The 14,645-nt window shown below is 30.4% G+C and overlaps 2 protein-coding genes across 2 annotated transcripts in view; one reads left to right on the forward strand and one right to left on the reverse strand.

The window, feature by feature from the left end:
• LOC113862599 (chaperone protein dnaJ GFA2, mitochondrial-like) overlaps positions 1-5,048 on the forward strand; it is a 28,860-nt gene extending 23,812 nt beyond the window's left edge. The window contains exons 9-20 of the mRNA XM_027495679.1: positions 327-416; positions 842-892; positions 979-1,066; positions 1,205-1,269; positions 1,358-1,432; positions 1,732-1,804; positions 2,124-2,215; positions 2,294-2,365; positions 4,015-4,071; positions 4,163-4,211; positions 4,383-4,449; positions 4,571-5,048. Coding sequence (XP_027351480.1) covers positions 327-416; positions 842-892; positions 979-1,066; positions 1,205-1,269; positions 1,358-1,432; positions 1,732-1,804; positions 2,124-2,215; positions 2,294-2,365; positions 4,015-4,071; positions 4,163-4,211; positions 4,383-4,449; positions 4,571-4,667 — 876 coding nt within the window. The 3' untranslated portion in view covers positions 4,668-5,048. The remainder of the gene's footprint in view (positions 1-326; positions 417-841; positions 893-978; positions 1,067-1,204; positions 1,270-1,357; positions 1,433-1,731; positions 1,805-2,123; positions 2,216-2,293; positions 2,366-4,014; positions 4,072-4,162; positions 4,212-4,382; positions 4,450-4,570) is intronic.
• A 3,348-nt stretch (positions 5,049-8,396) lies between these two features.
• LOC113852620 lies at positions 8,397-12,146 on the reverse strand. Its single transcript, XM_027482936.1, has 7 exons — positions 11,869-12,146; positions 10,486-10,659; positions 10,321-10,413; positions 10,164-10,232; positions 9,200-9,406; positions 8,743-8,868; positions 8,397-8,635 (listed from the first exon to the last, which is right to left on the reverse strand). The coding sequence occupies exons 1-7, from the start codon at positions 12,100-12,102 to the stop codon at positions 8,489-8,491; spliced, it is 1,050 nt and encodes a 349-aa protein (XP_027338737.1). The 5' UTR covers positions 12,103-12,146; the 3' UTR covers positions 8,397-8,488.
• Between the last annotated feature and the right edge of the window lie 2,499 nt (positions 12,147-14,645).

A 14,645-nucleotide genomic window follows, 5' to 3' on the forward strand; every position in this document is an offset into this window, starting at 1 on the left:
TTTCCTGGCTGCAATTTTTCACTGCCAGTTTACTTTTGCTTCTGTATTGGTCTGTGTCTTTCTAAGTTGACATTCCCCCCTTTCTTCAGAGGACAGAAAACTCTGCTTAAAGGTATAATACACTTTTATGTTCAATAACAACATTGCACCTACGTGTGGGTAAGAATGTAGGCTTGTGTGTGCCAATGTTGAAGTACAACTCATGCTTCATTTGTATGTGCAATTGTGCATGTTTCATGGTTAAATGGTATTTAATTTGTTTCGAGTGCATTATTGATTTCTCCAACGTATCTGTAACCTTGTTCAACTTTAACATTAATATGTAGATTGGCCATGATGCCTATGTAAACCAACAAAGCACTGGTTTTGGAGGTGAGGGTGGCTTCAATCCTTTCGAGCAGATATTCCGTGATCATGTAAGGACTTAGTTGTTTCTTCCCTTTGTTTTATTAATAATGTCTATTAGGAAAGTTCTAAGGAATTACATTCGTACTTCATACTCGTAAGAAATGTTCATTTTTATATCATTTCAATTGTTAAAAGTGAATTTTCTGCAATCATACATCCATCTCAATTATTAATTAAATCTAAAGATGAAATGATGTATTAAATATCTATGTAAATTATACTGAAACTATGTTTGGTTATGCATCAGTTTCTCATCTTCAATTGTAAACTGATATATATTTGGCTTAGTTGCACTTTACATTATATCACCTGGAGTTTGCCTTTTACTAATTATGTAGACTTTTATTGTATATAAATGCTTCTAATTTTCTGTGAAGTTTAATCCATTTTTTAAATCTAATATGGCTTTCTCATTTCCCTCAATGGTGATCAGGATTTTGTCAAAAGCTTCTTTCATCAGAATATTGGTGGAGAGGATGTGAAGGTTTTTTTCTTTCTTCATATTCGGACCCATTAATTATGCTAAAGAGTTGTTTAACCAAATGCATCTCAATAATATCTTTTTCACAGACTTTCATTGAACTATCTTTTATGGAAGCTGTCCAAGGATGCACCAAAAATTTGACATTTCAAACAGATGTGCTTTGCAATAGTTGTGGTATGCTCATTAATAAGCTATGAAGTGTCATCTGTCACTACTGTATTGAATTCAGTTTGGTTTGTATTTTGTGAAGTCATTGCTGCTGCAAATGAATTTCTTAGTGACAAGTCTCTCTTGCTTACTGAACTATTGCAGGTGGGAGTGGTGTTCCTCCTGGTACAAGACCTGAAACTTGTAAGCGATGTAAAGGGTCAGGCGTGGTCAGTATTGTCTTGAAATTAATTTATTTATTTTTTAATGTTTTAAGTTTGTGAAGTGTTGTTAAATTGATAATTGAGACGTTTTCAGATATTTGTACAAGCCGGCATATTCAGAATGGAGAGTACTTGTGGTACCTGTAAGGGAACTGGAAAAATTGTATCGGTATGGTACAAATAGTCTTTTTTCTTTTGTGATATTTAACTTTTTTTAGTACGTTGTACTAGAGTTCTGAACTTCAAAATTCAAATATGATGATTGATGGTATCATGTGATTAACATGCATATTGTTGTTCTTATATTCTAAAGTAGTTCTTCCACTCCCCCTTTTTTCAGTGAAGTATACATTTTCAATGAATGACACTATGTTCACTATATGCAACTTATAACTGATGATCTTTCATACCAATTATAAAATTGTGGGAATATATTTGTAACTTTTCATCTTTTGTTGGTACTATCAGAATTACTGCAAGTCTTGCAGGGGTGCAAAGGTTATCAGAGGGACAAAGTCAGTCAAGTTGGATATTATGCCTGGTAATCATCATTTCAATTTTTTAAGGACGTGCTGTTGTTACTTGTTACGTAAGCCATGTTCAAATGGCACATGAAGACCTATCTAGCGTACAAAGAGAATATCATATGAACAGTTCTTTGTTGATTTGCTATATAAACTATGCAAGCCCATTCCTCTAGAGAAAGATGATACCTAAATGCCTTATTGTAGGGAAACCCTAAATATTTAATAGGGTGCTGAAGTTGAAAAGTTTGATTAGTGTCCATATTCATTCCTCATGTTATTTCTTAGGTCAAGCTATAATAAAGGTTGACTGATTTATGTTTTTGACATTTTCAGGGATAGACAGCAATGAGACAATAAAGGTTTATAGAAGTGGGGGAGCAGATCCTGATGGAGATCATCCTGGTGATCTTTATGTTACTGTCAAGGTACAGCTTGAATGTTGAAAGTCACTTTTTTAATACTTTTTAAGCCCAAGATTTGAATTCCTTTCCTTCTTTTTGTAGGTTAGAGAAGATCCTGTTTTTCGCAGAGAAGGATCCAATATTCATGTAGATGCTGTTTTAAGTATCACTCAGGTAAATGATCTATGATGAAGAAAATCTTGGGCAATATTTGTGGTTATCTGGATGAGCGTTTTTATGATCCACTTTTGTCTGTGTTCAATTGGGGCATTAATTTATAGTTCTTTGTAGTTAGTTTAGATTAAAGAAATAATACACATCCATTATGGTTGCCAAGAGAGTGCAGGTTCGTATCTCTTTGGTTTGTTAAAGATAGTTGACATCAATTAGTCCCCCAGTTATGGAAAGTGACATCTCTTTGAGGGACTAAATTCATGTAATTTCCTATTATTAAGGAAATAAATTGATGTCAATTATCTATGATTGAGGAAATGGACTGGACTGAATGGACATCATTTTTCTTTTAGCTACCTAAATTGATTTCAAACTGTACTGAATGCCAGTTTACTCTATAAAGCATTGTTTTGAAAACTAGACCAGATGGTTTGACTGGTTGAAACGGGAACCAGTTAGTCATCCAGTCTGTTCAACCCAGAAAACCGACTGATTTCTGAACCAGTGAGAACTAACCAAAAACTGGTTGAACTAGTCCAAAACTAGTGAAAACTGGTTGTAAAAGCCAGTTTGAACTGACCAGTGTCTAACTTTTAACATTTTTTTTTTTAATTTTAAAAAAATATTCTTTTTAACAAAAAAATTAATGACAAATTATAGAGTCAGAGAGACAGATTTTTATCATTTATCTTTTCTTTATTGATTTTTTCTTGCACAAAACATATATGTAATCATTTTATATTAATTTAAAATTTAATTTGTCTTAGTTTCTTAATATTATGTTAATTTATTATTTAATATAGTATATAATATTAAAAATATATAGTTATCACTAGTTTGACCATGGTTGAACCTTGAATCAGTACCTCTACTGGTTCAATGACTGGTCTGGTTCTTAAAACATTGCTAAAAAGAAGTGAGTTGACTAAAATTGTTACTCTGCAACTACTTGCAATGCTCCGAATAGAGGTTGGATTGGGAGGTCAAAATCCGCCAATGATATAGGGCAGGTTAGACATATCAGGTTGGCTTTTTAAATTTTATATCTAAAATTTTTTTAAATTAAGATTTTCTTTTTTTATTTCTTAATTTTTGTATCCAAAATTATATTTAATGACAAAATTAAATTGTTACATCAATTAAATTGCTCATTTATTTAGGTGAGATTTAAGGTTTATTTTTTGAAATTTATTATGTCTTTTTTTTTTTTAAATTCTTAAGTGGGTCAACCTGCCGGTTACCTTCAAATCATTTTTAAAAATGAGGCTAGGTTGAACCCGACCCATTTTTGGTGGGTTGCTGGGGGGATGGGTTGACCTGCTTTGCCCTTCATTCTAAATGAAGTTGAAACATCTACAACTGAGGTATAACCTTTTGGGGCGGCGTCTTTGTTGATGTAATTAAGAACCACATTTGGAACTACTAGATCAAGTTTTTATGGCATATATTTGTTTGCCACCATCTGGGAAAATTGATTGTAGTGTTATTTCAATTTTTAATTTAGCAGCAGCGGTGATGGGGTCTGTGATTGGTGCTGAAAGTTTACTGTCATAATAATTTGGATCTCAAACATGTTCATTGTTTATGTTGCATTTAGTGATTTTAGTTGTAAAACTAATACTGGCAATTTGTTTATCCGTGTGTTTCAGGCAATTTTGGGGGGAACCATTCAAGTGCCGACTCTTTCTGGAGATGTTGTTTTAAAGGTTAGTAATGCTATTGCTATTGCAATCCATAATATTTCTTATGGCACTTCCAGTAATTGGGGACGTTTGAGTTATGAGTCCTGTTTGGCAGGTTCGCCCGGGCACCCAACCTGGTCAGAAAGTGGTTTTGAAAAAGAAAGGTAAGCTAGTTGATACCATTTGGGGAAATTGAGAATTTTTATTACTTCATTGAAACCATTGCGAGGAAAATATAATTGGAATGTTGGAACATGTTGCTGTATGGATTTTTAGAAGTTGCAAGGGTAAGCTCATTTCTTGCACCAATCTTATCTCGTTTGTTCTTTTAACAGGGATCAAGACAAAAAATTCTTACACATTTGGGGATCAATATGTTCATTTTAATGTCAACATCCCAACGTGAGTGTCTTGTTCGATATTTTTTAGTGTCGCTTATAAACTGCTCACTCAATACACAATCCTTTGGTTTTATGATGAATGCTGAAAATATAAGATGCCTGCATTTGAAATGTTATTACAGAAATCTGACGCAGAGACAGCGTGAATTGATTGAAGAGTTTGCCAAGGAAGAGCAAGAGGAATTTGATAAACGGAGTGCTGCTTCTGCTTCCGGTTGAGCACATTTTCAGAATCTCCATATTTATTTACCAAGTCATGCTCAACTCGGTGGCAACCTACCCGCTGTTAAAGTTTTGTAGGAGCATTAATATATATTTCTTCCTTCCTTTGCCCCATCCATTTAGAGTGTATGTAATGTTTTTGGTCACAAGTGATATTCACAATTCAAATTTTAAAGGTTAGACTTTTAGAAGGCAATCTCCTCATGCTTATGCATCCTTAGAATTCTAGTCAATATTGTACATATTTTCATTTTAACACAAGATGTGAAAGTTACAAGGGAACCTTGTTTCTCCTCGAAGGTGAACGAGTACCAGACGATTTTTTGTATCAATACTGAAGGATCACCCCTAATTTAATAGAAATACGTATTATAGTTTATCAGCCTGTTGTAACACTCAAATTGTGAGAGATGGAATTTTCTTTTTCTTATTCTCTTTTAACTATGAGAGGCTCTTTACAAATTCTAAGATGGATTTATGTGAACCATCCAAAAGAAGTGGAAAGCGAGATCATGGTGTTATTTAATAAAGTTGCATGGTAATTTGTGAAGGTTGTTGGAAAACGCAAGCATAGTGGGTGGAGTCTAAAGAGAAGATCTAATTTTATTAGGAAACAGATTGTTTGCAGTGTTGGCATAAACTGAAGCAGTTTGTAGTGTGTTTTCCTCCTCTCCTGCCCTTTCTCTTCTGCACTTTCATCTCCCTCTCCGTCTACCACTTAGTCCCTCCCCTTCTCTCCCTCTCTCTTGCTCACCCAGTCTTCCTCTTTTCCCTCCTGTACTCCTCCACTCTTTTCCCTCACCCTACTTGGCCCCTCTCTGCTCTCTCTCTCACCCGTCTTCTCTTTTTCCTTTTTTCCTCTTACTTCTTCCTTTTATCTTTTTTTCGGTTCAAGCAAAATTTTTAATCTTTACTTTCAATGAATTTTTAAAACTTAAGTGAAAATCATTATTTGTTAATTTTACGTAAACAAACTTAAATTTATTTAAATGAAATTATACTGAAGGCTGTAGCTTGTGTTAAATTGTAGAGGATTCGGATCTTTCTTATTATGTATATTTCATTTTAGTGTCTGTGTACGTTTTTCTTGATTTCGAAGAAAAAAAAGTTATCATATCTAAAAAATCCCAATTTATTTATTTGCATATCTAATTCCTAAAGTTATGCATGTTTACGTTTAAATTTACCTTTGTTCATGTGTCCCTAGTTCTCAATGTAGAAATTTTTTAAAACCCATGCATACTTTGTAAAACACGATTTTGACTTGAGAAATTGGTTGTGGAAAATGTCTTTAATACATGTTGATCTCGATTTAAACTTTATGACCTGACTATGACTTTTGTGGTTAAACTAATGCTGGGACATTTAGAAATGTAAGACATGCGTTGAATAAATTGAGTTCATTATGAAACTTGGTACATGATGCTGTCCCAAAATTATTATTCATGTGTTTGTTTAAGTTTGCCTAATTAATGTTCTTAAAATACTAGTTAAAGAATTATAAAATAAATATTTATTAAAAATTTTAAATAAGTATATCAATTTTTCTAAGTATGTATTTAAGGACGCATAATAAGAAAGTGAGAAACATTAATTTTTTTTTTATAATTGCAATATTTAATGTTATTAATGCATTGATTAAATTTATCACTAACTAAAGAATTCATGCTGCCCAATGTGGCTAAATGATTTAAATAATACTTTTTTAAAAATTAATTACCAAAATAAATTTTTAAAAAAAAACTTATTTCCTGTCTAGGACAAATTTTTGTCATATCAGTCCATATTTTGTATGAAAGTTAAATAAAATTAATTTTTTTATCTAAAATAGGAACAAAATTAGTGAAATTTTGACACATGTCACATAATTAATATGTAAAAAATACAAAAAATTAGAAGAATTTAAATTTTATTTTGCCTCTTCAGTGACACGTGGACCAATAAATGACTTTTGTCTCTGATTTAGATGAAATCATTATTTCATCTAAATCAAAGATGAAAGGCGCTTATTGGTCCACATGTTGGTGGAGACAACGGGCACTCCGAAACCCTCTTCCCTCTTTGGTTCGAAAACGAAAGTCATTGCCATTTTCTCATTCACACAACAGTACTTTTTCTTATTTGTTTGAGCGATTTGAGTGAGTAAGGTCGTTTTGTTCTTAATCCATTGCAGAACCGTGATTATGTAATAACATATTATTGTATTATAGTCGATCTATGTTATTAACTTTTTTTTTGTATAATTAATGTTAAAATTTTAAATTTTGACCATGTTATTTTTCATAGATTATTGATATTTTGTGTATTTAAGTTGATATCTTAATTAATTGTAATTAATATACACAAAATATTGATATAAATAATTAATTATAGTTATACTTATTTATATAAATAATTAATTTAAATTATTATTAACATACACAAACATACTACTACATTTCACATCATTTTATATTATAAAAAAATTATATTTTTTTATACGTATTTTACATATATAAAATAAATATTCACAACAAATATAACATCATTTTTATTTATTACACAAGTTAATATTAACTATCTACTAATTTCTATATTTTTTTTAACAATATATAAATAATTTTTAATTTCAACATACACAAAAATATATTTACTAAATATTCATAAATTTTAACTACCTCTATTTATTTTAGTAATTAAAAAATTATAATTTTAATAATTTATCAATAACAAAAAAACTCAAAAAATATTCAAAATTTATTAACCTTAATATTCTTCATGTCTTTGAAAGTTCAAGAACCGTTTTTACACTTCAATTTGGATCCGCATCCGCATACATTATATATTAAAATTTGGTTGGATATTTGGGTGCATAGGAAGCTCATTGACCAGTGGTTAAAAGGCATTTCATCTTAAATGTAGACAAATTTAATAAGATTTTGACACGTGTTGAAATCCTATGATTTTGGCCAAATTGAGACGAATTTAACGAGATTTAGATACATGTCAAGATCCTATAATTTCGTTTTGGTTTTATATGAAATTAGTAACACGTGTTAATCCGTAAAGTATTTTGTCCCTCTTTCAAATGAAATAATTAAATAAAAAATAAAAAAAAATTAATTTTGTTTAACTTTTATAACAAATATAGAGTGACATGGCAAAAATTTACTCCAGACAGAAGATTAATTTAATTTTTACTTTATTTTGATAATTAATTTTTAAAAAATGTTATTTAAATCATTAAACCGCCCAATGTTCTCGACATTCAAGAATCAACACCAAGCTACTAGACCCAAATCTCCTTTACATTCACCCAATGACTTTCTTTTATTGGTTAAATTTGCTAAAAATTACACACACAAATGTATTTAAAATAATATGTTCCTAACACTCCTAGCACTAGTAATAAATGACAAAATTCTTATAAATATATTGTTTAATTTTATTCCTTTTTTTATTTTTTAAAAATTTTATCCTAACAAATTTGGTTGGTGATGTTTGAACTACAGGTAGAAGATTCAAATGACATGATCGATCAAAATGTTTGATTCACTCGTCTAATCGTCCATATATCTGTTTTGTGTACTTGACAAGGAAATAAAAAAGACGTAACTATATATATTTTGGAGTTAAAATGCTGAAACATGCTGACATTTCATACGTATTGAAATTAATTAGTGTTCAATTGGAAGCTCATATGGTGTCCCTTTGGACAAAAATAAAACAATTTTGTTTCTTGCCCCAGTGATATCCCAATAGTCAACCATGAATGCTGTGTGATTCAGGGAAAGAAAAATGCATAATTTTTTTATTACAATAGTCAACCATGAAAGTTCTCATTTTTTTCCCTTGAGATTGATTACTGCAAGTTCTTGTTCAACATACTCTCCTGCACAGATAGGTGGATATTTGCTTGCAAGTGGTGATTCAGCAAAATGTCCCAATGGCTTCAGAACTGCATCTGATGCTATGTGTGCAAACAACTACATGTACACACAAATTGTATTAGTCGATATAAACACTGACACAAGTCAATTTCATAAAGCTCTTCTTTCCTAGTTCAAAAAATGACCATGTTTTTGGTCCTCACCGTTGAAGAGACTCTCCATAAGCTACGGTTTTGCTCTTCGGCTACCTTGATTGCATCAATTGTCCTCTTTGTGACAACTACCTCATGCATGCCAGCTATGCAATCACCTCCAGTTAACCACTCTATCTGCATTTTAAAACAAAAATAAAACACACAAAAGGACATTTATAATGTAGAGTCAATCACATTTATCATAGAGAACTGTCAAATTATGTAGACTTGCAGTCAAAAGGCAATGAATGAAATCCGAGTCCATAGCAGACATAAAATTGAACCACAAATTTAATGCTGACAGAACACTGAGATACCAGTTATTTGAGACAAGAAACATTGCTAAACAGTTCCCAAAAATAAAATGCCTGAGAGGACAAGGAATCAAGTACATGTTTCAAGCTGCAATATAAACTCTGAATTTCCTCTTATTAAATATCAGCAAATTCTGGTAATTTTGAATTACCTGCTTTCCTGTCTGAATAAGAAGACATCCTATCGGAACCTTCACTTCGACTTTTTGTCCATTTCTTAACCAGATGTTTAAACCAGGAAATCTACTTCTACCATGAATAGTTAGGAAGTTCAGGTCATAATGATATCCTGCAAAAACAGTTCCCTCCTGACCATATCTTTCAAGGTCACTCCCTGTTGGTGCTAACAGATGCGGGCCCTAGCACACAGTTAAAAGAGAATACAATATAAACATGCATAAACATAAATGGATTACCCAATAAATGACATTTTTCTAAAAAACCTAAGGAATAGCCCATTTGGTGGTTATATCATAGACAAAAAGAGTTTCATACAGACGTGCTTTCTGTTATTAAAGTAACAAAAGTGGCAGTCTGGTGCATGAAGCTCCCAACATTGTGGAGTGTGGGGAAGGCTAGCATTTTATTAAAGAAACAAAATAGGAAGACACTGATAATTAAGAGTGAGGAATATTTATGACAGAACTTATGCTTTGCTTGCAAATGGGATTTCTGCAGTTTATCAGTATATCTATTTCCACAAGCAAACCTTTTGGAAGTGTAATAGAAGATGCAAGTCTTGCTGGATATAAATATAATTTTAAACAAGGAACTATCAAACAACTAAAGAAAGTACATCAAACTAAAAATGATGGCAACTCTGTGACCGTAACACATCATACATTTGTCACACAATTGGGGGAACCTGTGCTTCCATATTGAAAATGGGTAATAGCAAATACTTATGATGCACTGTGCAAAAGGAAATGGTTGTAGAAATATAATCACCGAGACAAAATTGTGAATTTTAAACCACATTATTTTTGTTTTAAAATCTATATGGAAATGTTCATCTGTCATGAGAAAATAGTTCTTTAATCAACAAATTTCCAGTAATACTTCTCTTTTCCCTTCCTAATGAGTAACCAATCACTAGGATGCAATTGATGTGCTTACCAGCTTCATGAGAGAAGTGAATGCATCCTTTGGAAGACCAAACCCAATAGCTGCCATTTCTGCAACTACCTAAGTAAGAAATATGCACGTTTAGATCACCACAAATTAATAGTATGACAAAAAAAAAAAAGAAAAAAAAAACAATTAAACGACTGACTTCAATTGCTGCTATCATTTTGTATCCCCAGGAATCCATGGTTTCCTTCCATTCAGGGAAACCTTCAGGTATTACTGGCTCGGCATTCAGTTCCTGTAAAATTGAGATAAACATTAGGAACTAGGACACGTCTTTTATGGATAAGAAAAGAGAGAGTCAAAAGACCTGAAAACAAGTATTTGACGGCCGAGGACCAATTCTCCAAAAGTATCGCCATTTGAGATCAGGTCCAACAGGAGTATGTGGCTGGTTTTCTTTAGGCATTGTTTTCAGTTTCTCTTGCATTTCTTCATCAACCAAGCTTCTTGGAACTTCTACTCTCTCTGGCGTAACCCCAACCTATATACCCATTTGAAACATTATGATGTCTTATGGATTATTTTTGCCATCAAAACAACAGAATACTAGATATTACTGCAAAATGAAGCCACTGATGGCCCTTTTCTGGTTCCAAAAGGGCCTGCATTTCCCATTCTCATTGTTCATAAAACCTCCATAATTTGTGACAAGCAGCACACACAACTGAATGAATGAACAACTTAAAAACGAAATTATGCCTTCAACCATTAACGACCTCCACCAAAAACCTTCTAATACTAAATAATTCTCACCCAAAACAATAATTTACATTTAAAAAGAAAATTCAGATGCAAATCAATCTATCAAAGATAAAACTCAATTACAAGAAATTATTTACAGAGTACAAAAATCACGCAAAGTTTTCGCAAACCTCCTAATTCCAGGAAGATTACCAACCAACCTTAACACAAATTATGTAGATCAAACATTAAGAAAATTCCACACAAAACAAAAAGATGGAAACTCCAACATGAACGTGAAATGGAGTAAACCCACTATTATCCCCTAAAACTAAAATGTAAGGAACTCAAAAAAATTCTGACTTCACAAAATCTTCAGTTGATACCTAATTTTATAAAATGTGTTTTGCATTAGTTCATTTTGATATAGTGCGACAGTAAAAATCAAAATGCAACAGAAAATGATCAAAATGAATGATTATTAACAAAATCAAGGATTTAAATAAAATATTTTTATAAAACCAAATATCACTAACATCTCAGCAATAAAATTGGCATTTCATATTTCAGATAGCACCTCAGAAGGCGAAGAGCGTTGACGAGTCTAAATTATGTGGAAAGAAAAAAGACTTCGGGAAATTCTGACAGGAAAATGAAAAGGAGTAAACCCACTATTACTCCCTAAAATTATAAATGTCAGTAACTCAAATTTCAGACTTTACAAAATTTTCCCTTGATTCCTAATTTTTTTAAAATGCGATGCTTAAAGTCATTTTAGTATAAAACGACAGTAAACAAAATGAAATTGAAAATGATCAAAATGAGCTATGATCAACAAAATCAACGACTAAATAAGAATTTAAAAAACCAAGTATAAATATATAAAAAAAAAATAGGGTTTACAATTCAGATAACAGGTGGAGAGGCACCCCAGAAGGGGAACAGCGTTGACGAGTGTAAATTGAGTTGAAGAAAAGAAACTTTGGGGAAAAAGAAAGAGACCGAAAACCTGATAATGCAAATGGGGTCTTTCTTGGAGGAGTTTGAAATGCTGAGGTTTGGAGAAGTAGGTTTCCATCATGTCGATGAAGCGATCGTTGTCATGGACGGTGCAGCGAGGGTCCTTCACCACCAGTGCCCCCGTTTCCCTGAGAGTGCGGCTGACCTCGCCGCAGAGGGCGGAGACTTGTGGGTTCCACACGCCGTCGAGGTAGGGAGAGAGATCTATGACTGGAAGGTCCATTGCGTTGTGTTGTGTTGACTGTTCACAATTGATGGCGGGAGAGTGAGTGAGTGTTTTGGATTGGAATTTGGAATTGTTTAATATTTATAGACAGTACATTTTGCTTTCTCTTTTTTTGTGTCTGATCCTTTTTCCTTTTTGTGTGATGTGATGTGAGTAGCTTACAAGAGCTATTTTGTCACTGTTCCTGATGAATTTCACTTAAATAATTTATAATGATATTAAATAAATATTTTATTAAAATATATTTTGAATTTTAATTTTAATTGATAGTAAATATTTAAAATAAAGTATATAATTTTTCCTTTTTAATAATTTTTCAAAAAACATGGTACTGCTATTTGTTTGGCTTTTGAAAAGAGAAATACTAATAAGTGTTTTATAAAGAGTTAATTAAAAAAATTTTAAAAAAAATTGTATAGTGTTTATGTTTTTTAATAATAATTTTTGTATTTTATAATTTTTTAATCAATATTTTGGAGGTTCTTTAAAAAAAACAAAAACCAAAAAAGTTGATTACTAATTGTTTTGAATGAAGAATTAAACTTTGTTGATCAATTTTAAGTAAATAAAAGTGGACTATTTTTCTAAAAATATTATAGAATTGTTAAAAGCTAACTTCCGGTCTTTCACTTTTGCAAGAAATGGAAAAATGTTATCCAGAGAGTCACACAGAGTTTCTTTTAGGTTTAGAATTCTTGCAGTACACGTAAAATCTGCCCATGCACACAATAGTTTGCCAACAAAGAAGTCAATTTTAGGTCTTTTGGGACTAAAGTGGAAATACTATATATGCTAGATGGCCGAAAACTATAGTTTTATTTATTATAATGTTTGATTACTTTTGAATAATAATAATAATAAAGCAAGATCCAGCTTATTGAATCAAGGTTGTAAATTTCGAAATTCTATAATTAAAAGCCTCAGAGAGGACACTTGATGAGATGAATAAAAAAATTGAATCTACATATAATTATAACAAAAAATATAATATTTTATAAAATACAAAGATTTATTCAAAGATAAATTATGCATATAAAATAACCTAGATATGATAAAATAACTTTTCATTCACAAATATACTACCTTTACCATTATTACTCTATTTAATAATATTTTTGTATAGGACAAAATTTCTTATAACGCGTTGTTTGAAGCAAGGAAACAAAATTAAAGGAGTAATTTTGTAGAAAAAAAATATATGATTTTCACTTATTTGGATAGTTTTGACATTTTTTCTGAGGAAAAAAATTGAGACCCACCTAAAGTCACCTTTTCATTGACGTCATTTTGCAACATTAAATAGAGGAGCTTCAGGGGAAAAAAGGTAATGGTGAGCTTTTTATATTGTTTAAATTATTTTTATATTAATTAATATTTATATAATATAACAAATTTAAAATAAATTTTATTAAGAGGAGAAGCTGCAAACCTTTATTAAAATTTTTAGTTTATTTTAAAAATAAATAATATTTTTATAATTAAAATATACAAAAATAATGAATAAATTTAACTTAATAAAAGATAATATCATAAGAAATTTTTTTAATAAAATCTATTTATAAAAAATCCCCTCAAAAGAAAATATTTTAGAATTCCCAGGAATCATTATTTTAACATTGCCTAAGAAATATTATTTAACATTCTGAGGATTCTTTTAACATTTCTAGAAAATATAATTCGCAAGAATCTATTTCTAAAATATATTTAAAAAAATTATTTTAAAAATCTCACAATTAAGATTCCTGAACAACTTAAAAGAATCTTCTTGCAAATACTCCCAAAGAGTAAAATTTTATTAAAAAATATATATTTATTATACTTTTATAACTTTAATACAACAAATTTTTTTATATAAAATCTGATTTATAAAAAAATCCATTTTAAAAAACTAATAAACTATTATTTTTAGTTATAAATTATAATATTCAATAATATCAGTATCCTTTGTTATATTAACTTTTGTAATAATAATTTTTTTTATATAAATTTTTATTATACACCTTTTTGAAAAAAATTGTCGACTTAAGGATTGTGCCTCTAATTAGGGATACCTTCAAGTTTTTTTTTTATTAAGGTATATTTTTAAAATGCTTGCATACAAAAAGATAAAAAAAAAAAAAAAAAAAACATGAATATATAATAACACATATAAGGTCAATAATTTTCTGTAGTACAAATAATAAAACTCCAATGAAAATTTAGAATACCTGTATTTTTAACGCTATAAGAGGTTGCTTCTTCGTTAATGCATGTTTTTAATACATGGAAAAAGAAAAGAAAAAAAGTGCGAATTTGATGTAGAATTAAGCATGCACTAATTTGTAAGTACCCTAGTTATTTTGAAAGTTTATAAATACTTATTATTTATTCACTCATTTTTAAAAGATGGTATACAATTTGAAAAATATAACTCATATATTTATATTTATTAAAAATATTTAATCAGGTCTAATTAATAAAACTAAAGATGAACTATATGATGAAGGAGATAAATTATTGTAAAAATAATCACATGTAGATAAAATAGAAAAAAATTACAT

This window comes from Abrus precatorius, unplaced genomic scaffold (genome assembly GCF_003935025.1).
Source record: "Abrus precatorius isolate BTA unplaced genomic scaffold, Abrus_2018 Scaffold10, whole genome shotgun sequence".
In the NCBI taxonomy this organism is placed as follows: Eukaryota; Viridiplantae; Streptophyta; class Magnoliopsida; order Fabales; family Fabaceae; genus Abrus; species Abrus precatorius.

Excerpts from the sequence above, each read along its gene's own strand:
- LOC113852620 (XM_027482936.1), bottom strand. The coding sequence starts at position 12,102 with ATGGACCTTCCAGTCATAGATCTCTCTCCCTACCTCGACGGCGTGTGG. Across the intron at positions 8,869-9,199 it reads TTATTCAGACAGGAAAGCAG|ATAGAGTGGTTAACTGGAGG; the intron begins GTAATTCAAAAT and ends TTTAAAATGCAG. Across the intron at positions 8,636-8,742 it reads TATGGAGAGTCTCTTCAACG|TTGTTTGCACACATAGCATC; the intron begins GTGAGGACCAAA and ends GTGTACATGTAG.